Source organism: Hippoglossus stenolepis, chromosome 11, assembly GCF_022539355.2.
Source record: "Hippoglossus stenolepis isolate QCI-W04-F060 chromosome 11, HSTE1.2, whole genome shotgun sequence".
NCBI lineage: Eukaryota > Metazoa > Chordata > Actinopteri > Pleuronectiformes > Pleuronectidae > Hippoglossus > Hippoglossus stenolepis.
Window position 1 is genome coordinate 2878908 of NC_061493.1, and position 26244 is coordinate 2905151.

The 26244-nt window shown below is 39.7% G+C and overlaps 2 protein-coding genes across 2 annotated transcripts; both read right to left on the bottom strand.

Moving 5' to 3' along the window:
* Positions 1 to 703: 703 nt before the first annotated feature.
* On the bottom strand, positions 704 to 11137 carry bpnt2 (3'(2'), 5'-bisphosphate nucleotidase 2). The gene is made up of 8 exons (XM_035170562.2): positions 10540 to 11137; positions 9598 to 9670; positions 8431 to 8577; positions 6458 to 6617; positions 5397 to 5492; positions 5107 to 5268; positions 4648 to 4782; positions 704 to 3096 (listed from the first exon to the last, which is right to left on the bottom strand). The coding sequence occupies exons 1-8, from the start codon at positions 10656 to 10658 to the stop codon at positions 2954 to 2956; spliced, it is 1035 nt and encodes a 344-aa protein (XP_035026453.1). The 5' UTR covers positions 10659 to 11137; the 3' UTR covers positions 704 to 2953.
* A 2038-nt stretch (positions 11138 to 13175) lies between these two features.
* On the bottom strand, positions 13176 to 23328 carry dars2 (aspartyl-tRNA synthetase 2, mitochondrial). The gene is made up of 17 exons (XM_035171268.2): positions 22845 to 23328; positions 22149 to 22248; positions 21296 to 21362; positions 21003 to 21104; positions 20605 to 20700; positions 20362 to 20485; positions 19570 to 19616; positions 19261 to 19367; positions 19049 to 19118; positions 18176 to 18355; positions 17163 to 17270; positions 16954 to 17016; positions 15475 to 15627; positions 15112 to 15330; positions 14876 to 14986; positions 14354 to 14429; positions 13176 to 13889 (listed from the first exon to the last, which is right to left on the bottom strand). Exons 1-17 carry the CDS (start codon positions 23011 to 23013, stop codon positions 13684 to 13686), a joined length of 1998 nt encoding a protein of 665 aa, XP_035027159.2. The 5' UTR covers positions 23014 to 23328; the 3' UTR covers positions 13176 to 13683.
* Between the last annotated feature and the right edge of the window lie 2916 nt (positions 23329 to 26244).

The window sequence follows — 26244 nt, forward strand, 5'->3', positions numbered from 1 at the left end:
GCTCAATACATTCTTAATGTTCTTAAAAACAATCAGCTCAAATAAACGAGGACATTTATTTTAGTCGTAGTTTTATATAGTTTGATACATTCTTTCAAATTGGAGACGGAGATCTCTTAATTGAGATCTTACCACTCCTGATTATGAGGCTGATTCATTCGCTTTTGTTTTTTTCCATTGCCGTAGTGCCTCAATTTTCAATAGCAAATTAAAAGAGTTAGTTCTCACCGTATTTTTGTACTTAAATAATGTGGCTGTTTTGACAAATGGAAATGTTTGGGTTTAGGTTTTCTGGGAAAAAATCCTCCTTGAAGTATTATGATGCTGTGGTATATTCAGATACAGGGGTCAGTTTAACCACACAGCTGTGTAAACATGTATAAATGTATACATGTATACATACCCAAGAGGCCACTTGTTTCCATTTCAGCTGATTCAAATCCCTGAGCTGAACTGAAAAATCTGCCCAATTGTCCCTAATGTCCTTAATGAGGACAGCACATCATGCTCTCTTTTAAAATCTGCAGTTATGCCTCCCACCTTAACCCTGGGTGAGCTTTTGTGATGCACTTCTATGATATTGTTAGTCACATGACATCACTTGAAGATATTTGCCTTTGCCGTTACCCTCTGGAGCCACGAAAGCTTTTGTCCAACTTTTTTTTTTAGTCCTTCCCCAAAAACCCGTGGACAGACATCAAAGTCTAAAATAAGCAGAAAGTTCCCTTTAATCTTTTTATATTTCAAAATGTCTTTCATGCAGTACATGTGTAGCAGAATCCAAGTATTCACATGTCCATTCAAACAATAACCGTGCTATTTAAATGTCACTGTAACAACAGTTTAATTGTTTATCATTCATTGTTATCAAAGCAACATCTAAAAGAGCACATGCTGAGTGCCGTGGCCAACGTCGTCCTCCATCGACAATGTTGTGTTGTGCAGATTAAAGGCACTCAAATCTTCAAACTGAAACTCAGCACACAAACTCCGACAGCTCCACCTGGGACCCTGAAGCTGCTTGCTTCTTTGAATTGAGCCACATCATCCAGACAGGTATTTATCTTTCTGACAGCTTCTACTCCTCATCTATTATAATCTTCAGGCAGAACATGTTCTGAGTATTTAACTCTTAACCCTCGAAACATTTGTTTTGAATCTATACAAGGTTTTTAACAACACACAGAGTGCTGCGACAGAACAGAACATGAAACAAGTCACTTCTATCTTCAAGAAATTGAGGCGAGTTTAAATTTCACATGGGTTCACGGCAAAAGTAACACAACCAACTTTATGTCCGAGTTTGTTTTGGAACACAATGGAAATATTTGCTGTACAAGTGCCAGTTTAAACACAGACACACTCAGGGCAGACAGTACTGATCAAGCCAGTGACTTCTTTTTTTCTGCTGTGTAAAGTGAACACAACCATGCAAGTACACAATGTACTGTAACACAGGGCAGAGTCCAGACTCCAACGCAATATGATGAACAGAACATTTCACAAGTCTCTTCTTGACTGAGATTGTACATAGTGAACAGGACCAGTCTCTGGACAGGTAAGACATGTACGAGTCCATCCAAACCAAACAGTTTGTAAAGGATATGTTATGGTGGTGGTTTGATAAAATACAACAAAGAAAAACTTGGATGTTTTTAAGTTATTCTGACTGATTAGACCCCTAGAAGGCTTCAATAAACACTTTGCCATCATCATCTTCTTTCTTGCACACACTACCAGCCAGGGAGAGTTAGGGAAACATCATGGGATACCTGAGAATAGATTTAATCATCCTCAGTTGAAAAGGCAATAACCGGTAATGGGAAAACTAAATTTGACTTAATTGAAAGTATTGTGACACAATGGCGTCACAATATGTATAGTGTGGTCTTTCTTGCCTATCAGCTCCCTACATCGCTTAAGCAAGGCAGCAGTGGAAGGAAAGAGCAGACGATAATGTGACACACAAAAGAACAAAAACCAACACAAGGATCCATCGCCTCTGCTATGATAGACATGAAGGGGTCACAATAAATGGCACACACTGATATCATTTTCAACACACAAACCAAAATGACTGAAACATCAAGAAGTGCATTTCCAGAGTTAGCATCTACTGATCTACAGAAAAACAAGACGTTTATAGGAGGCTTGAGTGACTGCATTTGTTGACCCTGGATGAGACTTTGCTGCATCTTTCTTTTCTTTTACCCATCAGATCAAAACTGCAGCAGAAAAGGGGAGAAAGAGTAATAAAGCACATTGTTGTCATCAAACCTTTAATTGTAGAATAAAGCTTTAAAGACTGTTTCATGATTCCAAGAAAAAAAAACACATCTCGATCCTAATAACTTGGGATTAAACTGTTTGGTTGTATTTTAGCAAAATTGTTAACTTGATGAAGCTGGGCTTTGCTATGACTCGTGAAATAATATAATCTACAGAAAACTTTACTACACTTTTTGCAAACATTTTCCCAGACTCACATTCATGAAGTGGTGATGTTGTGATTGTTTTGTGATGAAGATGGGACTTGATCAAATGATAATAGAAACCCATATCTGTAAATCCAAAGGGTTTTTTGTATTCAATATTGTGCTCCTCGGTTTAACTCTTCACATTAGTCATCCTGTTGTCCTCTGAAGATGAAGGAAAGGGATTCTGGGATGGCAACTGTTGTCCAGTGTTCACTGTGTATGTATGTGAAGAGGAAGATGCACCATGTCTCTTAGCTGCACGTATATATGTGTGGAGAAGTGTGGAGTGAGAGCCAGTCCAGTTTTCAGTTCCACAGTCCTGCTGAGTGACAGTGACTCCAATCACCTGACAAGTAGATGTTTGGTGACCCACGATGATGAAATCGTGCAGAATTGTTTAACGTTTCCAGACCAATCCTAGTTGAAAGAAAAAGGGCCGCCACGTATCACAACCACTGGCTCTTGGTTTGTGTGTTTCAGTGCATGTCAGGGTCCCAGCTGGGTAGTCTCTCCAGAACAGCCTTATGGTCCACACCCACACTGGCCACCAGTCCTCCTTTGTTGAGTGCTGCACCACTGTAGTCAATGTCCTCTCCCGTCAGGGTCGTCATGTGGCCTCCTACAATCATAGTAATAATCTGTCCTTAGTACGGTGCACTACAAACATTTAAGTCAACACAGAGATGATAGAGACACATTCAATAAAAATGTAAACAGCCCTTATTACTAAACACTCATTTGGCAGATGTTTTTATCCAAAGCAACTTACAACTGAAAGACACAAAAGCATTAGTACAGTCGGAGAGTTTCAGTAATGACTAAATGCTAAAATCGGTTCAATAAGACAAAGTTCAGGAGATCAGGTTAAAAAGTGTCACAGTAGGTTGACATATTAGGGGGTTAGACGTGTTAGGAGAGAAGCTGCTCTCAGACGAGAGGAGTCTTCCAGAGGCTCTTGAAGATAGAGAGGGGACGCTCGTGCATTTGGCAGGTTACTCCATCATCAAGGAACCAAAACCCTGAACACTCTGGATAGTGATTGACTTGTGTGCAGGGATGTCACTGTTGGACCAGAAGGAGCATAAGCCTGTATGATTGAGCTCTGTAATCAGTGACTTCAGTGGGATTCTGCTGGCCATAGATGATTTCCACATGGCAGCCATTTTCCTCTGACAACATGCTCAGGCTGGGTAGCTCAAATGCTAATAAGAACAGCGTAATGTTGCCCTTCTGTGATTTATAAGTCATAAACACATAACCTGACAAACTAACTAACCAACTGGAGTGGCATGGGACTGTGCTTCAGGGTTTAATAAATTATATTTCATAGTTCATTAGCTGCCATTAGACAACAGGTCATGTTAGCATGACATGACATTCTGGTCATAAGTGCGACGTAAGAGAAACATGTCCACTGTGTGAATATGGTCTATGGTTAGCCAGAGCAGGTCAACGAGCAGCAGAGTGACATGTTTTAGACCATTTGTACTTTTGACGTATCACTGACACACATTGAGCATGTTTGTTTGTGTGTGCATGACATGTGATGTATGATATCTCACACCTAAGTTTCTAAAAAATATCAAGGGCCTACAAGTGTTTGGCAGAAAGAAAAAAAAAAAAAAAAAGATTTCCTTCATCAGCTAATGGGAAAGAGTGATGAGGTCAGACACAGACACCAATATTTGCCAAAGTTTGAACAGAGCCTGACATTAGAGATCTCTTCTCACTGGTTTAAAATGAGCAGGGCTTAGTTGGAAAAATGTGATGTCACATACAACAATATCAGACGTTCAGGTACCAATCAGGATGTACCAACATTTAAGTCAGATGACAGTTGTGGGGACCATTTGCTTAGTTTGCCAGCCCTGTCAATCAAATGTGATCACATCACACCAACACAGTCTTGAAGAAGCAACTTCTGAGCATTAAACTCTCAATTAACAATTTCTAAATATGATCTCAAACTTAATTGTTGCTCATTTAGTTAGGAGCATTTAATGTTATAGAAGAACAATGAGAATTTGAAACTTAAAATTCTGGAATGAAGGCCAGTAAACAAAGTGTGTCCATACCAAAAAGGAGTTTTGTTTGTAATCTAAATGAAGAAAACCAGAATTTGAAACTGAAAAGGACAGCACACAATGGGATATAAGAACTGTTACAGTACCCAGTGCCGTCAGTAGAGCTGCACCAGCACAGATGTCCCATTTCTTAATGAAGGTGATGTGGACATAAATATCTGCCTGGTCTATAGAGGACTTTTCATCTGCTGGCATCTCCAGGAGTGCCAGAACCTTATATCCTGAGAGAAAGATGACAAATATCAGATCATGAATTGATAAAAATGGCAAATAAACCAGAGACGTAGTCAAAATAAGAGTGTAACAGATGTCCCATTTCAAAATCATACCATAAAAATACAGATTTAGCCTCTGTCCTTTGAGACAGAAACATTAAGAAGTGTGTGTCGTAATGAATGGACTTCTGTGGTCCACAGTAAAGACTATGTGTATGTTTACTGGGAAGGAAAAAAATATACAGTATTTAACAGCATTTAAGCTTCAACTGTACATGCAATACTTTTAAATGTCACACACTGGAAAATATGAAAGAATGTTCTACTAACCTGCTCCACCAGCTTCTGTGATTGTTGTGCTGTTTCCAAAAGCATCATGAATATAACTCTTAACTTTTCCAGAGTGGGAACGTGACACAATCACACTTGGAGGGCTGATGCTATAGGACGAGCGGGGATGCATATTCGATCCCTGACCCACAAACGCCCAGGCTGAGGGAGAGAGATGACAGAAATCTTAGACCGTATGGTTTAGCCACAACCAGAAACCAACCATGTAAAGTTCAGAAGGTGGATGTTTAACATGCAGAAGTAAAAGGTGTGGAAGAACACATGCTTACCAGTGAACCCAGTGAATGGCTGGTGTATGACCCCAATGACTGGTTTACCATCTACTGCCACACACACCATTGTGGTCACATACTGAACCAAGTTCTCTGTGGAGAGAGATGAGTCGAAGTCAGGATCGTAAAGAATAGAAAAATCATAAAACATAATTTAAAAAAAAAAACCATCTGATGTCAGTGATCTACTTGTTAACTCTAGTTTCATCAGATCCTGTCAATATCCACAACAATCAGGATAGTGATAGTGACATTGAACTAAAATGGCAGGTGATCAGTCCGTCGTCCTCCACAGCCAAACTCAATACGAGGGCACTGGGTTCTTGGTATTGTTGTAACCAGTTATGTGTTCAGACTGACTTTGGCACTGCCAGTCTGGCAACACCTCATCGGTTAAAACGATGGAGGCTGTGTTCAAGAAGATTTGCACCATGTCATCTGGTTATGCATCCAGCTCGCCAAACAGAAAGATACACGCAAGCTTACATTGGTGGTGGAATTATCCAGTATCATATCAGAAGTAGAATGAGCAACAAGTGACATGAGCTGCTCTATCCATTTTAAACTATAGAACATCAGCAGCTAAAAATGAGAAGCTGCCTCCTGAAGGTTGTGCTCACTGAGCTTTGCTGAGAAGATTCAGAACTATGGATGGTGTAGTCAAGTCTTTATTTTTTTCTTACAAAAATATTATTTCTAGAATGGGAAAAGCAAATTCACAATATAACTCAATGTCACCTTTGAATTAATCTATTGAGGAAAAGTTATCACGATAATTATCGCTATCATTTTATGGCCCAGCCCTGACCCTACACCACCAGTGCACCCAAATCCATTTTTCACATGTACCTATGACTCCCATGAGCTTTAACTGTGAACCCAGATCTAAACCCAATGTTTTACTTCAACTTGTGCTCAGCTCTCATTCTTATTATAGTTATTAAAGAGAAATACCACCTCTCAGTTTGTACCACACAAACAGGTGGAACATTATGGTCTAATATGACCTCTAAAAAGATCCTTAAAATGAGGATGTGAGACTCCAGTGACATATTCACCTGTATATTCCTGTGTGGCGTCTAAAGGATCGATCCACACTGTGACGCTCTCAGAAGAAGCCTCCTTGCCTCCTTCTATCTTGTCTAGTATGTCAGCTGGAATGTCCCGGCTCCAGGTTGCTTCGTTATCCACCATGCTGTCATGTTCCTCACTGTTCACCTGAAAGCAAACACATGCAGACAGAATTATGAGTCCTATGCCTCAGGCTTATTTTAAACTTTAGACAGTGGGAAGGCATTATGTTCTAGGCTTTTCCAGCTGAATTTAAACTTAATCAGGGGTGGGGTCCTTCTGCCCTCCAGGCCATATAAAAGGCCCCACAAAGGCAGTTTGATCCACCCTGCAAAACTACTCAGAAATACAAAAAAAATTACAAAATTTTTTTGGAAAATAGATCAAATTAATAAATATATAAAAATATAGAAGGACATTTTTTTTGTTGAAGTCAAAGACCGTCAGCATTTCTAGTTAAAGAGTATGAAGAAGTATTAGGGCCAATTGAAAGGAGAAACAATTGTGACCCTAAGATGTTAGGATGGTTAAGAGGATGAATGTAGAGCATCTTGTTAAGTTATAATTTACTGGAGTGAAAATAAATACGTAATATTTTGGCACATCAGCACCACATTATCAGAACTTTGAAAAGACTGCCAGAAAATGTTGATTTCAAAGAAAGAACCACACAGACTTGGAGAAAATGTATTCTTTTGTGGAGGAAATGTTTGGTTGTGGTTCTATTTGTGTGATATTCTAAGTTATTTCATTGTTTCCCAATAAACAGGGAGATTGGGAAGATTTTTGATCCAGAAAGAGTGAAACTAGGACAAAAGTTCGATTTCGAGAGTACAAAGATATTTAGAACCTCCTCAGACTATGCGTACACACAAATGAAGGCCCGGCTGTCCTAGAATATGTAAACACACACCCTTTTAACTAAATGCATAATATGTTCAAACTCTAAAAAAGTCTTTAATAGACAAAAATAATTTAATTTACTAATGCATTGACCAAATGTATTAAATTACCATATAATGGACACCCTTCCATCCTCATCATTTATTGTCTTTAACTATACCAGTTGAGATATTGAAATGTAGCAATTCTTTTTAAACCTCGTCACTCTGGAGGCCACACTATAGAGAAGTGTTCCTTTTGTGGCTTCCACCTCCTACACAATAGTTTCAATTTCTGTGCTGAAATTCTTTTTCTCTCTTATAACTTCAACTTCATGACAAACGTATGTCCTTTTATGGAGAAATAGAGGCTTGGCAGTATGCTAATTACAGAGAGCGGACACGCGCCTGTCGATTTAGAATGCTTCTGATTCACAAACATACGCAAGGTGGTGAGAACAAAATCGGCGGTTGCGCACACGTCATGAAGCCGGCGGCGATTTTGCGAACGCACTTATTTTCTTGGGACTGTAAGAACATTTCTGCGCACATGTTAGTGAATGAGGCCCAATGTTAGTCGGGCAAGTTTTAGTGGTGAGTGAGCTGATATGACACAAATTCTCCTTCTGAATGCTGAAACCTCACTCAGAAGGAGAATTGGTGAAGGAGCTTCTGAAAGTTGCTAGAGCAGCTGGGACCAGTAAAAAAACTAAATTATTCCAAAAGTATCAGTTTGTCGTGAGTAACCATCACGGATTTACAGATATGGTGCAAGATACAAAAAAAAAAATACTGAGGGACACTGCAAAAAATTGTTCTTTCCCTCTTGCCTTTGGCAGCTTTGTGGTCGATACCAGTCTCTAGCAGGGTCCTGCACATGCAGGGTGTTCTATTTCAGGACACATTCTCGTCCCCTTCTGCTTCTGTGATTAATTGGTAAAATTGACAGTTGACATTCATCTTTTAAAAACAAGTATTTCTGGAGTTTCCACATTCTACAATTAACGACAACACAGCAGCAGCTATGTAACACAAAGAAGAAAAGAAACTTTTACAACAGCTCCAGTGCTCGTACTCACCGTGACTTCAGGGAAGGTGTTCTTTATGAGGTTATACATCTTTCTGTGGGACTGCAGGTCACCGTTGGTCAGCAGCTCACTGGCTCCCTCCCTCGTCTTACCCTTTGACCTCTCCTTCAGGCCATTTTCCTCATGAACCTTCTTCACCTGGAGAAGGAGAAATGTAACTTAAATGCTGCTAAATCGGATACAGCTCAAGGAGCCCAGATGTACAGCTGTGTTTTTTTTAAGAGGCTGTAGTCAAAAGCTGTGACCCAATTCAGGGGGCTGAAATCGATGACTCCAATGCTTAACAGTTGATGGTACACATGTTTAAAAAAACAAAACAACGGCCATTAAAACTTTCTCATCGTGTCCAACTTTAGCTCTGTTGCTAGACAACAGCCAGAAGGGCGGGACAAGCTGTTGACGCTGATCATGGAAAGCCTCTGTAGACCAGACCGTCTCATTTCAGTTTGGCCTTCCTGGTCTATGCGGCCCACAGAGACCGGATCCGCCAAAGGAGGCAGCCCCTGAATTTAGCCACAGCTAAAGTAATATTTAATGATTCCACTACAGTGTAGAATATTGGTTCAGAGAGTTGGGTAGAAGGTTTAACATTAGCACAGGGAGACATCACTTTTAGTGAGCTACACAACACATCTGTGCTTAGCAACAGTGACTCAAGTTCTCCTTTCACTTAACTGTCTTGCCACAAATGATCTGCTAACTATAGTTTAAATAAAAGTTATGCAAGTTATGTAAGAAGATAGTTTAGTCAAAGTAAGTTAAGTAACTAGAAAAGTTGTCACAATGAAACCAGTAGATTACAAAAACATTGTTGTGACTACTGATAAAAGGAAAATGAGACAATGCAATATTTGTGATACATTGGAATTGACCCTAAATTAATTGCATTACCTATAATCAACCAATAATGAACTGATAAGTTTACACAGCAAACTAATTCTAATCCTAGAGTGGAAAATATTCATCATTTGTTTTTTAGTATGATACAGTTGTTCTATAGGCAATAAGACAAAAAAATAGTCTGCAGTCTCACATCCTGTGTGTTCTCATGACACTGGCTAAACAATGATTATATGCTTCTACTCAGAAGGATTTCAAATGCAGTTGTGATGATAACTAATATGTGAGCATTGATCTGCCAAAGAAACATGGTTTTACCTCTCTGCCACCAAGCACAGCCGCCTCCACTGAGATTGCCAGCAGGTCCCTCAGATCTACGTTTCTCCTCTGTCTGCAGAGATGGAGGGACAGAACAAGAATGTGTGAGGCTACAAAGCAGCTTTCACTCTCACTGAGCGTGATGACACTGACACCAGTAAGAAGGAAACTGTAGGACACTGCCCCAGTAGTTTTAAGAAGGAGCTCATACGTGTGTGCCGATATGCAGCATCTTACAATCATACTGGTGACGTGTCAGACAATTGCCAAATGGACAAAACGTGATCATATGAAAGAAGAATTAGAAATAGAATTTTCATTAAACTCAGAACAAATCTTAGAAAAATTGAAATAAGTAACAAGATGCTGGTGAAATGTTTGAGATTCTAGAGCAAAGAAAAAACACTCGAGGTTGTTCTAAAAAGGCATTTCCAGAATGCAGAAGTATCAAAAACAATTTAAACAAATATTTTTAACTCTGTTTCTCAGTTTGTGACAGTAGTTCACTAATTCAGATATTACATTTTAGACAGAAGTACAAGCATTTGGGACTTGAAGGTGATGGTATAAGGTTCAAGACCCCAGGCTGCAGTTTGACAGGAACATCAGATATAATGACAGCTTACAACACCAGCCATGCAAACTGATATGATATATGACCCTATATGATATGAGCCACCACTCATACCTGGACATGTACAAGCTTAACACATCACCACATGCTTTGCAGCTGATATGGAGTTACAACACACACAAGAGACTGAACACTATCTGAAACACCATAGAGATACTGTAGTCAGGACATAAAACGTAGTAATGTTAGCCTAACTTTATAGAAGAGGCGATCGGCAGGACGGTGACGTGTCCTGGTCGTGTACATTACAGTTGTTGTGTCCTCACTCGGGTGACTGAACTCGTAAAGAAACCGGAGAAGAGTCTGACCTGAAAGCAGCCAGGCGGCTGGAGATGACCCCGGCGTACAGGTGGTAGATGACACCGATTCCTAGAAGGAGAAACACCCCGACACCCAGCGGTGACAGCCGGATACCCATCGGAGCCATGGATCGAGAGAGACCCTCCGAAGTTGAAACACTGAAACAGGAGCTGAGCGTGCAGCGCGGCTGGAGGAAGATGAGGGCTAGGTTGACGTGTCACAGGCTAACGGAGCTAACGGAGCTAACAGCTGCTTCACACCGGCAGCTGGGTTTCAGATAAATGTGGAGACTGTCATGAGGAGGAGACACAGGAGCTGTCACAGAGCCCGCACGCACACACACACACGGGATAATAAGTATTCGAGCCGCTTAGCTTCGTCCGTCGTCCTCCTCCGGTGTCAGTGGTGTCATGTCTGCAGTAACATTCCGCTCCTGTGAATGTGTCGGCTCCTTCTAGTCACTGCTCACTGTTCACTGTCCCAGCCGAGTGTTCCCAGGTAGAGAGGAAGAACAACCACTCCTCTGTTCCCTCATCTTTCCTCCTCCTTATGCACACAGCGGAGGTCACAGCTGCACCACTTCACTTCCGGGTCAACGTCCGTACGTCAGTGCTGACGTCACAGGTTTGACTTTGCGTTCCTCCCATTTATTGAAAATATACTTTATTGACTTAATGTGTGTATGTATTGTTTCATTTTTGAATTATTCTGAGTCATATTTATTTATCTACATGACTTTTTATTGAATTGCACTGTCAGTTTCTGTGTTGAGCACATATCCGCAATGTTTGCAGAATTTGTTAATAAAGTTGTTTAAAAAATCAAAATTATTGAATTATATGAAAGTCAATTCAAATAAAAAAATATATTATTCAATTCAACCAAAACAACTAAGTATAGCCTATACATTAGGAAACCATGGAACAAGAAGTAAACCATTCTTGTGATGTTTCAATATAATGACTGATTTCTATTTTGAATTTCAGGCTTTCTTTTTAGTCCAGTTGCATTTGTGAATGTGGTATTTCCCATACAGAATGAAAGGGTTCCAAATAAACTGTATTTTACAATCAATGTCATTCCTATCAGAAAAGAATATAATGAATCATTGCACTAAAACAATGATTGGACCAATACATTTCTTACAATTATATTCTAAATCTAACCAAAATAAATGTGGCTTCAAAAAGGACACTTTGTCTTAGTTTTGTTGTTGCAAAACACACAATTTACATAAAAATCATCTCTGAATCTAAAAAGCACCTGGTTTACAGGATATATCAATTGTATAATTTTGAAAGAAACTTTGAAAATTGATGATAACATATTACTTCTTAAAAGAATTCCAAACTTACTTCCACTTTACATCCAGACAAACTTGGCATGAGGGTTTGTGTCTTAGTGGTCTGATAATACATACATGGTTTTGGTGTAGTTTAGTTTATTTTTTCTAGAAAAAATTGAAAACACAGCTAACAATAGAAAAATTGGTTATTTATGCCATGTACATTATTATGTATACATTATTACACTGAAAAGATGCAAGGTGCTCTTTGTAAACTGTCTACACCAAAATAAAACAGAGTAAGAAGTGATAAAATGTCAGTGTTAAAAAAAATTCTTAACATTATATTTGTGTATCTCAAAAATACAGGACACAGGGGTTACGATTGGTCAAAAGTTTGAGGACACCCCCATTTTCAAAGCTGTTTGATAATGAATCAGACGGAGCCTTCACATGAAGAAGAGTAGCACAGTCTCTAGAATTAAATATTATGGAGCTGCTTCGGTTGAACTGAACACAAGATTAAACAAAAGTAAAGTACTAGGGAAACTTCTGCAGCAGTGTCTAACTAACAGTTGGATTTCCATTGGAGACAGAACATCACAAGTGTGTTCAGCTGCTGGATGAGTTGAAACCTGAGATAGCTGGACGGTTGGAAAAATTGAGGGGTCGAAAAACGCAAAAGACATTGCTCAGGGTGAACATGTTCATTAGATCATCATTCTGTACAATTTCATCTGCCCAAAATGTATTTAATAGGTGAAGTCTGTAAATCATTTGATGATTTTACTCATTGTCGTTAAAGCCAGGCTGCTTAGCTTCATGAAATACCAAAACCAATCAGCAGTGTGGTATAAACACTTTGCTTGGTTAGTGTTCATGTGTGGAGGAAGAAGTCAGTGACACAGCAAACAGGATGACTGAATCCTTAAACTAACTATCTGCATGTTTATATAATTACACCATGTGGTCAGATATGGTTTTAAAAGACTTTCATCAGTATTTTGTGAGCACGTGGTGGCTGTGGATCAGGAGAGGAGAGCTTTGAGTGAGGGTGTCTGATTGTTGAAAGAACCTAAACACCCATTGACCCCAGGGAACATCACAACATCATGTGTCCAGGTGCATCACAAGTTGATGTCTTTCACTATAAGTCGCATATTAAGTTTAAAAATAATCAGAAAAGCTGATGCTTCTATTCACTGAATATTGGCTGAGGAGGAATGAAGTGTTTTTTGTATCATGTGGTGAATCAACATCTGACTCAGTGACTGGACCACAAGAGCCAAATGGGAAAAATAACACTGTCAGTGACAATACCCTCTAGTCTGAAACTCAATTAAAAAAAAACTACAGGTCTGAAGAGTTTTTCCAGAGCTTTATTCTTCCAACAAGCTCTGAAACATTTGAACACATGACATTAAAGTAATACAAAGTAAACAGGTCTGTGGATTCATTAGAGTTACAGCTCTGCCAATTCAAGAGGGAGCTATAACATTGATCATTTTTAATTGACACAACTGTCCTTTAAGGAAAACTCTCTCCTCTTAAAGATTATTGATAATACGAGGTGTTGTTTTGGGAGGAAACACCATCACAGTGTTTTCCATTATCAGTGAGAGTTAATTTAATCTGCTGAACTCTTCATTGTTAGATTTCCAGACTGAATGCTGTGACTGTTTCCATGTTCTCTTCCACTTCAAACACTGAGATTCAGCCACAACATCACCTCCTCCGCATCTTCTCTCCTCCTCTTCGTCTTCTTCTGGATGGCCGATTTTGTCATTGACTCATTGTCATCATCTGCTATCCTCTGTTGTCATAGAGATCGCCCCTTCCTCTGATGTCTCTTCATCTCTTAATATCCTCACTTCCCCTCTTCTCCTCCTCCTCCTCCTCCTCCTCCTCGCTCTGTCGGCCATCTGATGGAGATGTGGTAAGACTTCAGCTCCTCCTCAGATACAAAGTCAGGGGCGCGGCTCATGATGTCATGACCCCGGAAGGACTTGGGGAAAGCAATGACATCTCGGATGCTGGGAGCTCTGACCATGATGGAGACCAGCCGGTCCAAACCTAGGAAAGCATCAGTTATCAGAAAACTGAAAAAATATATAACCGTTTTTACCTCTTCAACACATTAATAATTAAGTTTTAGTCACAGGGTTACGTTTTACATTTAATTTACAGGATATTCAGTTTTCTCTGCTCAATTCACTCCTGCCTCTTTAAATTATATTCCCTTGATTTACTGATGTTTTTCTCACAGGCTTTGATTTATCACACATGATATCGACTGATGTTGCCTTGTCAAAGCTATATCATATCAATATGTATGCAGATATAGCCAAACTAAACTGTAATAAGGAAATGTTTTACTGGGTCATTGTGTCACTGTGTTAAATAACCTTGGGCTGTTCCTTGGTCTCCCGCCCCTGTGGTGATAGTGACAACAGGTCCCCACTCGACCTTACTATATAAATTGAATTGAATTCCAACATTAACATCCGTTCCTTTTTTTTTAATTGAGTTAGCCTTACCCAAAGCAATGCCTCCATGTGGTGGCGCTCCCGAGTCCAGAGCCTCCAGCAGGTGAGAGAGGAGACTGGAATCCTCCTAGAGCAGACATATGACAGAAGTAATTATGAGCGCCAATTAATAAACCCTTAGACTGTATATAAAGATGGACGATTCGTCTCCACTTCCTATTTAGAAATTAAGCCAAAATTTCCTGCATGCGAATGTTGCCATCTTGCCCCAATTTATGACATAGAGAAATTGTTTAGGCAGTAGGGATCGGGGGATGTAGCCACAGTAACAAGGCCGCACCTATAGATGTGCTTGACCACACTTACCGGAAGTCTTTTTAGATTGGTTCATGTCCCATCTGCTAACACGGAGGAGGCAGAGTTTATGACCGATATTGCAGCTAGCCTCCAACAGGAAACAGAGATACTTTGGCCTCACTTTCGGGAGCCGTCATGTCGTCCATCTTTAAATACAGTCTATGATCAGCCCGGTCCCTGAGGTAGACTGACCAATGACCACATACAGTGACGTACCTTGAGGATGTTCTTCAGCACATGCAGCTGCTCTGAGGCTTTGTGGATACGGATGGATCCTCCTCCGACCTCACAGCCGTTCAGCACCAGGTCATAGTGCTGACCACGAACCTAAAGTGAAGTTACACACATGAGACTTTCACATCACAAGAAGGATCATTATTTCTATTTATCCTCAAATAAACTTAAATTAAAAAAGGAAATTAAAGAGATTTTGATAGGACCTCCATGGCTACCTTGTGAGGTTCAGTGTAGAGGAGCTCTACATGCTCGGGCAGTGGAGCAGTAAATGGATGATGGGCTGACTCCAGTTGCTCTGGCTCATCCTCTTTGGGCAGGAAGAGAGGGAAGTCCACAACCCACAGGAAGTGGAAGGCTGAGAGATCTCGTAGTGAAACACCGTGAGACTCCAGGAGCTCTGCAGACTGCAGACGAAGACTGCCAAGCAACATGCGCTGAGAGCAGAGCACAGGTGTAGGAGGGTAACAGGAGAGAGGCAGGGACATTAAATCATCTTACATTCAGGTGTATCTGTCTTTGCTTATCTTTCCCCTCATCAGTCTAACATAGCCTTCGTTTGATGTCAGTGTTTCTCTTACCACAGTGTGCAGGGAGCCGGCTGCCATCAGCAGCAAGTCTCCAGGTTTGGCTCCAGTCCTGCTCAGCAGCTCCTCTGTGGAGGAGACAGACAGCAGCTTCTTCAGAGGAGACTTTAGTGTCCCATCTGCCCTGACCCGCACCACGCTCAGCTCCTTGAGACAGAACACACGTGAACACAAACATTTTAATTGTCTTATTGTCACCTGTAAAATACATTCCTGTGATGCTTCTAAAGTACTGTGTCAGAGAGCTTCTCGACTGCATGTTTCACAGGACTGAACTCTGCATCAACATAAGGATGGTAGTTTTACTTACATGTTAGCAGATTGGTCCAACACACAGGATCAGACTGAAATACCTCAACATCTACTTAAGAGATGCCATTTCTCACATCAATGTTTGAATTTATCCAGTGCTTTGGTTTATGAACAGATACCTGTGAATCTCATCACATCCCCATCATCTCAGATGTACTTTGTCTTTAACGCTAATGAGCAAATGTTCGCATGCTCCCATGCTTGGGGATCATGATTAACATTACACCTGCTACAAATCAGCATGTTAACATTGTCCATGTATATGCCAACATTAGCATTCAGCGAAAATTAACTCCTTGGTCTTGTTTAACTGCAGAACACTGGACTACATTACTGTTGTTTCCATTCAATTATAAACTTTTTAATTTCTTTTTCCCCAGACATATCAGGAGACAAGACAGACCCTATATGCATGTGCATTTAAGTGATTTTATGCATTCCATACATTGGCTTAATAACAAACGTTACAAATACTTGTATATAATATTTGTATTAGAAAAGGTGAGGGGCAGTCTATTGTGCAAGAGCATGGGGAGGGATATAATGGTTTTTGGAAACCAAAATTTGTTAATAATTAAAAAGGAAGGTTAAATGATGAGGGAAACAAAATAAAAAGTATAGAGAAAGGAAACATTTTATTAAATGTTCAATTCGAATTAATTTGTATCCATAATTGTTCTAATTCATGATTTTATTTCCTGTATCCACTCTACATTCTTCCTTAAAGTACAGCATTAGTCCAAAACAACAAAAAGACAAACAGAAAACTAGACTTAGAATTTTTTTATTATTTGTAGATGACAGAAAGAATGTAATAATGGCTTCCAAGTGTATTTTTTAAAATTATATTCTGATATTGAGTTATTGGCAAAAACAAAAACATATAAGTTGTGAGTCCACAGGGACCTCGACCTTTGTTCTCCAACTTCGAATCACCTCATCCTCGAGTCAAAGGAAATGTTTGTGCAAAATTTGAAGACATTTTCATAAGTTGTTCCTGATTTACCATGACTGACGGATGGACTGACAACCCCAAAAAATAAAGCCTCCTGCCTCGGCTGTCACTTGTGTGAGGGCATAAAAACTGACACACAAGTGAACTTACAAGACGATATCATATGTAAAAGTGATGGAAGAGAAAAAGAGGAAAGATAAGTCTACCTGTCCAAATTGAGTCTTAGCTGTTTGTTTCAGTTCCTCCAACTCTTTCACAGTGAAAAGTTTCTGTCGGAAAACACAAAGAAAAGCATCAGGTTTATTATGTTTGTTTACTATGTTATGTTGTTATTATGTTCGCTCTCTCAGTAGTCATGTCTCTCTATTATACCCAAAGAATCTGCTGCCATAGGAGACAACATTTCTCTTCTTACCGCTCCACTGGGGACACAGATGGCCTGAACGGAGCCTCCTGGATGACTCAGAGCTGATCTGAGGAATTCAATTTCCGTGGATAAGAAAACCTCACTGAGGTCGATCAGCTGGACACAAAGACAAGAAGAGGGTTAGGGTAGTATGTAGGAAAAATGTGTTGGACCACCAAACAAACTGCTGGTACAACACACATTACTCACTCCCTCTTGAGCATAGAGATGATGACAACCAGAAGAACATTTTCTGCCTTTCTAGTTTGAAGTCAATTTATTTGAATTAACATATCCAACATTTATTGTGGTCTGGCAGGACCTAACAGACATGATCAGGATTCAGGAGAGGTGTAATGTCAGTAATAATGTCAATAATGGATGACTGGCAAGTTCTCTCCTTTTGTTGAGCCATACAGAGAATAACACAGCGCTCACTGAGCTCTCATTGTCTCTGTTGGCTTTTAGAAACAATGTCAAATTATGATTATCCAACTAAATCAGCATGCAAATAAATCTAAGGAGTCAAAGGAGCTGTAGAAACTTTGCTGTTTCAGACTTAAAATCCAATCTGGTTTTCCAACAGAGTCTTTACCAATGAAAGACCATATCACACTAAATACATAATGAATGAAGGGAATAAAGCCAATCACTGCTTTAGCTGAATTTGCAATAAATCTCTTGCATTCTGACAGGATTATCATCTGAGGGCTTTTGAAAACATTCCACCTCAACCAAACAAGGATTCTTTTGTGTTTGTATTTGTAAATGTTATTAAGCTGCAGGGAGTGCATCTGTGAAGTTAGTTTGAATTAAACAGCAAATCTGAGCATTAAAAGGAATTAAAATAAGGAAATTTATATTTCAGAAAGGCAGAACAAGGTGTTTCATGAGTGGCAGCAACACGACATTCGAGATACAATTTTCCTTCATTCTCTTCTCCTGCCAAAGGCTCAGTCTTTTGTAGGCCTCATGAGAGCAAAAGACATGAACTGACACACACAATACACAATAGAACCCACCTTCATACTGAATCTAGTATCCGGTTTGTCCACACCATAGTCCCTCATGGCCTCCTCATACATCATGGTTTGGAAAGGAATCTTAATCGGACCATTCTCTGCGGGCCAGGAGTACTGTAATAAGCCCTCCACCAGGGACATGATACCTGCCTGGTCCACGAAAGACATCTCTATGTCCACCTGGGGGACGAGATTAGAAGATGAACCAATCCCATCACAACTACGAGGACTGTAAAACAGAAAGCAATGCCTGTGACAAACACAACAAACCAGATCTTATCAGCAGCTGGACCAAAGGAAAAATAACTGTGTTTCCCACATTCACACACCATTCACCCCAACATGCAGCTAATGAGTGCAATGAATGAGAAGAAGAAGAAGAGTGACACTGAAGAGAAAATAAACAGGAAATACGATTACACAAGTGAGTGAAGAACATTAGAAATGGCAGTCAGTGGAGTGCATAGCTCGGCCAAGACAGTTCCCTTATGAAACCACATATAAGTTCACTAGATCTGGTCTGTTATTTGCACTCACTCATAAATATCAGTCCCCAAAACACACCTGATTTTTTTTCATCAAGTATCTGGAATTATTTTCCAAGAGATAGGGCGTTTTTCAACCTTTTTCTTATTCCTCCTAATCCTGCTAACTAACCTCCTTTCAGGAACCAGACTGTGTCTTTTCCTGTGGTCTAGCTGTAAGGATTATTTACCCAGGTGGCCGGGTTCAACTCCACTTACAGGAAAAACTCTTTAACTAACCTCTCTGATAAGAAAATGCTGAATTCTTAGACCAGATCTGAATATTTCAGCACCAGGACTGATCGTACCGACAGCGTGTGAGTGCATTTTGTCCCTGCCTGTGTCTTACCTGGGTGAACTCGGGCTGCCGGTCCGGTTTGGAGCCCTCATCTCTGTAGCACCTTGCCATTTGGAAGTACCTGCCACAGTGACATCAGGGGAGAAAGGTCTGCATGTTGCATCAAAGCATCAAAACACTGACTCTGTCCCAGGCGAAGATAGAAACAGCCAGAATGAGGAAACCTTCATACAAATATGTAACAACCTCCAGCCTGTACCCACCTGTCGATACCAGCCACCATCAGAAGCTGTTTAAACTGCTGTGGACTCTGGGGGAGGGAGAAGAACCGTCCTGGTTCTCTGGAAGGAACCACAAACTCTTTGGCTCCCTGGAACACAAAGGAACATGCAACATCTGGACCTCAGCAAAACACTTTAGAGAAAGGTGGCACATAAAATATTATTAAAACTAGTTTTGATGTAGGAATCTCAAGTCATCGCCTTCATCGTTTTTGTAGGTTTCTACTGCAAATTGTAGTAAATTAGATTCCTTGTTTTTGAAATCATTACCAGATGAATGGACCTTCTTACCCCTGGTGTTCTTTTGAACAAGGTGGGAGTTTCCACATCGACAAAACCTACAAATAGAAAAAAACAAACATACGTTGTTAAAACCAGGTCTGATAGTTAGAAGGGACTGCATTCTACTCCTGGTTTCTACGGTGTTTCATATCGGGATTTTCTTCCGTTCCCACAAACCCCAGTGACAGACAGGTTATGGTAGGTGGTGAGTAAACAGTGGTGGTGTGTATTGATGTCAGTGTTGCTGCTCACGTCTGGTATTAACATGCGTTCCAGGTGATCTGACACCATTGGACAGTAAGAACATCGGTTCACACCTGACATTAGAATATGTGTCCACATGTGTCTCCAGTGACCACTTGTGATTAGACACACATTCGCCATTTCGGTTCACAAAATCCACATGATGCTGTTTTTTGCTGGCAGGAAGCAGCGGTGCACTTCACATACTTAGTCTAGTGGAAATGAAAAGAAGAAATTCCTTTTGCAGGCAAACATCCGCCAAGATATTTGACACACACTTTGCAGACATCATGGACAAAGCCAGCATACCCTATTTAACACTTTAGTTTAACAGGTGACTGAATATAATTGAGTATATACTTCTTAATCTTAAGCAGAGGACGTCAGTTGAGTAGACAGTCCTTCAATGTGGCCCACTTGCTTGATCAGATCTCAATACATTCTAGGTATATCACACGAGCTTCTGATGTGTGATCAGATCAACTAGGACAAGCTCCAGTCAGCGACACTGTTAAAAAGACTAAGCGAGCAGAGCGAATAAATCTTAAGTCTCCATACCGTGCACGTTACAGAGGTATTCTCTCATCTTCATCACCAGCTGAGATCTCAGTCTGAGGTTCCTCTGCATCTGAGAGGACCTCAGGTCCAGGTAGCGATACTGCATCCGCAGAGACTCGGATTTCTGTACAATCAAAAACACAAAAAGACAATCCATCATGATTATCAACAATAATCAATTTCATTACTTGCTCTCTGAGTATTTGTAAAATGTTGTACATGCAAGTACAGTTAGCCACTTACTTTAACAAAGTCTTTAATCTCAAAAGGCAGCTGGCGGCACACATTAAAAACCTCCACGTTCTCAGCAAGGACTTCTATTTCTCCTGTTGGCATCGCCTGTTGGTATGAACACAGCAGCATGAGGAGACTGAGATCTAAATGATTCATGACTTGTTTAAAATAAACGCTCTGCTAACAAAATGTTAACAAAGATAAAATTACTTATATCCACATGGAGTGGATAATGTGAGACTTTGAAAACCTCTGGCCCTGCAAGCAATAATCAAATATTCAACACACTCCCCCTTAATCCCTTGGTTTTTTATAGTCTAGTGCTGAATGACATCATACGAATAAGAGGATCTGCTTTTGACCTGCAGTCTAATTGTCTAATATTATACAGACACACACACACACACCTTGTTCTCCTGTCCTGCTGGTCGTCGTCTGACGGTTCCTGTTACCTTGATGACAGACTCAGTTCTGAGATCGTACAGCACTGATTTCAGATGTCCTGCAGACTTTAACAGAGAAAAACTGGTTACATTTTGGTTATATATATATATAACATAAATGTTTCTATTATTACACATATTTTCCTATTTTCTTTTATATCTTTGTTGGAAATAGTTTATAATGATCATTATCTTTGTTATATGACTAAGCCATAACAGACACTGTATTTGTGGTATTGAGTTGTGTTCATTCTTACCTCTTCTTGAGGAATTAAAATTTGCGTTAATCCACTGAAATCTCTCAAGATGACAAACAGGTTTTGTCTGTTGGAGGCAGAAACAAATTGTGTCAACACAACTGAGCACGAGACCTCATGGGAGTCACCTCAGTCTGAAAGCCTTTTCCAATCCCCAGCACCAAAGTTGTATATAACTGTAACTAAACATCTTAAACAGCAGTGAGTGATTGTCTGAGAAAACATAGGCTGACCAACCACTGAGGTCTAATCATTACCTCCACCTAGGGGGTCATATTTTCATTGTTGTTTGTTGCTTTTCTTGTCTTTCTGTCATCTGAACTTTTAAAAAGGAATGGGACGTGACCCAAGATGAACCCAATACCTTTTGGAAAGGATCTGGAAAAATTGGATTCAGGAATTCTTTTTCAATTTCTTCTCATGGCCAGATAGGACATTAGCCTTGGTGGTGGTACTGAGAGAGTTCACTGACCAGATGATAAGTATGCACATGCTGAGCAGATTGTTCAAGGGAAATTAAGAGTATTTTTGTAGGGATAGCAATACAGGTCCTAACTGAAATATCTCAACAGCTACTGGGTGGATTGCCATGAGGTTTCTACAGTCATTCGTGGTTCCCAGAGGATGGATCCTAATCATTCTGATCATCCTCTGATTTTTGAATAGTTGTTTTTTACAACTGCTGGATATATTACAATTGCTGCTAGCTGTACTAGGCTAACATTATACTTGTTCAATATCAGCGTGTTCGCATCATCACTGAATTTGTAATGTACACACTCACACTTCAAAATGTCTACCATAGAACTCATTACACACTTTGTAATTGTGTTAAGATCAGTATCAGTGATACCTGAGGTACTGGACCCAACCACACAGAGTGACTGTGTCTCCCACATGATGGGATCTTAGTTCTCCACAGCTGTGACTCCTGAACGACCAACTGCTGGGACCTGACAACACAACAGATCAGACCGATTCAACGTCCAGAAGCACACAAGATGTACATGTTGGTGCACTGTAACATATTATAGAGTTATACAAGTAAACCCAGGTAAAACCAGGGGTTAGGCCACAAAGACAGCTTTTCTGTTTGTATTGTAAGCTAAATGTTTTATCACTAGCCAGGGCAAGAAAAAAGGTACACTACTTTAGAATAAACATCTATAAATTAAACATTTACACAAAGTTATAGTTAATCTCATCAAGTCAAATTTGTCCTTGTAATTCCTGCTGTTGTCAGTAAAACCAAACAGAATATGTTCCATCTACTGCAGGTGATCAGCTTTTTCAAAGATCCTGTCATGAGTGGTGGCAAACTCCTCCTGATTAGACACATCTATTTCAACTGACCTACATCTTGTAACCATAACAACGGCTGTCCCATCATATCAATACAGTAATTATATGTTCATGAATATTCAGGAGCAGTTTTCACATCCGATGACGCCTTTTGTGGAACAGAAGTGAATGAACCACTGACGTGCACACGGTCCAACCTGACGTGAGAGCAGTGGTAAAGACAGAACGTGCTTCACGTGGTGAGTACCTGTGGGGGGGGGCTCGGCCCTGCGGAGAGTGTGTGAGCAGCTCAGCTGTCTGACAGGAGCTCGTCCTTGACTGGAGGTCGAAGCGGAGCTGACACACCGAACACCGTGAGCTCTGGGAGTGAGTCCGCTCAACAACCTCCGCACTGCGGACATGCTTCTTGTTGTCATTGTGAAGACCAGCTGTCCGCTGCTGTTCCACTGGGAGAGTTCCCTCACACTCAGGGAAGAGCTCACTGTGGTGAGGACATTATTCTACACGAGTGATCTCACACTCATACACGAACACGCAGCTCCCCCCCTACACGCCGGGTGGGCTGGATGATAAACCTCGATCTGTGAATGAAAACCTCCGCCTGCACGTTATCTGATGCTGTTTCCGCAGTTTAGTTTGTCCTCGCCATCTCCCACGATCCGTAACTCATGTGGATAAACTCTCCTGCATCATCAAACATCGGCACAATGCTCATCCATTCACGTGGGAGTCTGTGAAATACGTCATCGAATGGGCCGTCACGCGGTCAAGACCAAAGTAATCGATTTGCAACACAATCGATTCAGGCACTAGAGTTGAATATTGAAAAAATTATAAATTAAACAAATAGCTAAAAATAAACTAAATTAACTATATCATCAGGAAATGTATCAAGTTAATAACATGCTGTTAAGATGTTTATTGTTTCTTTGACAAGCTTTCAGAAATAGTAAGTTTAAATAAGCAAGTGAGGCAATAGAAATAGCAGGTAATGGATGCTGTTTTATTCCGGTGGACTTATATTAAGATTTATCAAAACAATTTGTATTGCATATATTATTGTTATTATTATTATTATTATTATTATTATTATTATTATTATTATTATTATTATTATCTGTAGTAGTAGTAGTATTAGGCTATTTATATTATATTTATAGCATATATTTTTATTTACCATACATTTACATTTAAGCTAAATGTCATAGTTCACTAGCATGTTCATCTGTGTTTCTGAAAGTTTAATCCATCGGTTTCATTTTGAAATTAAATAGGTTAACTACAAAAGACCATGTATAAAAACTACAGTAAACAAATGTGTTACTGATCATATTTATGAAGGTAATAGAAGCTGGAATACCTACTATTTTTAAATAGCATGGAATTTCCAGAGCAGAAATATGAACATTGTGTAAAGCCCAGTTCAAAATTAAACCGCTACCGTAACTTGATTTAGCAATTGTAATTTTTATTTTTTGATTATTTCCATAATTTTGCTTTGTTATTTTTTTAGGTCATACAGACCATTTCATGATTTTAAACTGATCTCAGACTATATAATGTAATAAGAACGAAGCAACTTTATGAAAATAATCTTACAATACAAAATGACATTATATAAATTATTAATCCACTACACAAAATAAGCAAGATGGTAAATTACAGCATAAATCATTTAATATTTTTAAATGTTTTTTATCACCTTCAGTTTAGAAACTTTATCACAGTATTGTAAAGTACTTTGAGTTGTTGATAATACTAGATAAATACAGCTGTATATATTTCAGATATACAACCAATACTTTTGAATCTTGAATGTTTGCTTTAACACGAGACAGTGCTTCTTATAAAAGTAAAATCAGAAGCTAATATTTGCTCCTGGTTTGGATAAAGTTATTTTTTTCCCCTTTATTACGAGACTTGACAAAAAAAAAAGAGGCACGATCCAGAGTGGGGGCTGTTGGGCCTTGGTGCAGGTATGCTCTCTACTGAGTGACAATCAAGTTAATAGAAGTACTTACAATAAAATAAGAGCACATGACAACAGGAGTTTATTTAGAGCTCCAAACCTTTATTAAACATGTTAATTTTGTGGCAGTTTTCACATCAATGAGACATAACATTGTATTTACTGGACACTGTGTGATCTAAATTGATTTCTAGAATCATTACAGCGCTAACAAACACTAACCCACTCATATAATGAACCATAAAAGATATCTTCCAGCAGATGGAGCTGGATTAAAGAAAAACTCTGAGCCGGTAACAGATTTATCTTTGCATAGTTGAAGATGATCTTAACTGACTTAACAGCCAAAAGTTAATAGCACTCATAATCATCACATGCATTACTGGTGATGTTGGGGATCAACAGGGCAGCACCTCTCCAGTAAATTTCCGAAACGACCCGTGATCCTTTTCACTCAGGCCACCAACCACAGACAACATGGAGGAAGCGCTCTCCTCTGGACTCAATGGAGCCTGGAAAGACACAAATACACAAACAATGATGTGTATATACACATACATCACCCAGGACACTTATTGTAGAAAAGCTCTTGAATATTTGGAATGTTAAAGACAATTCTCACATCGAATTATGTTGTAACAGCTTGAATATGTTGGTGATTTTAATTCTCACTAATCTAAATAAGAATTAAGAATAAGAAAAAGTATTCACACAGAGCTGGTTTTTAGCTTTCTGTAAACAGACCTCCCACAGGCAGCCCCTGACGCGCCATAGGAGATTGTTGTTTGCAGGATCTTGTTTAAATCAATCTTTCACTCTTTTTCTAGCAGAAAGCCGAGGCTTTATCACGTCGTATGTTTGTAATAATATCTTTAACTCTTTGTATGACACCAATTCAGGCAGTGAGACACTATTTCTATCACAGAGGATGATATGATTTAAACAAAGTTTGTGTTCAGAAGGACTGTGATTGGCTGACTGGCTCTTACCTGAGACCCCCGAGATGCCCTTCTCTAGCCACATCAAATCAGAGTTAACCTACATGCAAAACCCTGTATTTACCTAACTTAACCCATCAAACAGGTATTTTAAAAATGTTGACACAACACCTTGGACGTCCGGCAGGGGAACAATTTGATATTTACACTCTCCCCCAGTTGAGCTCCACAGAGCCCAGCAGAGACGTAGCTGCTTTTAGCAGAGGGAGGAAGGCCTGGGATCAGAGGGAGGTGAAAAATATATATATATATTTTACATATTAAAGATGATAGTTGAGACTGTAACACAACACATGTAGAAATATAAAGTTATTAGGAGACAGCGACTGGATCGTCCACTGCCAGAGACGAACATACATAACACTGTGTGGAAGTGTCGCGCGACCTCTGGAGGCAGAATGTTATACCTTCAGAGAGAAGGGCTAAACTCTCCATAAAGACTTTTCCAAAAAAGTATGTATTGAATGTATTTCAGGCCACGTTACAGTTTTACAATGAAGCCTTAAGATTTAACTTGTATTGATTATTATTGATCAGATGCAGATGCGGCATCTTTTCAATGATTCCAACTGATTTGTCAAAACAGTTTGATCAACCAGTGTGAATGCTTTAAAAACATGAAGTATAACATGTATTGGTAGGTTTCTGTTCCATGTCATTCTTTGCTTATTGACCTCCAC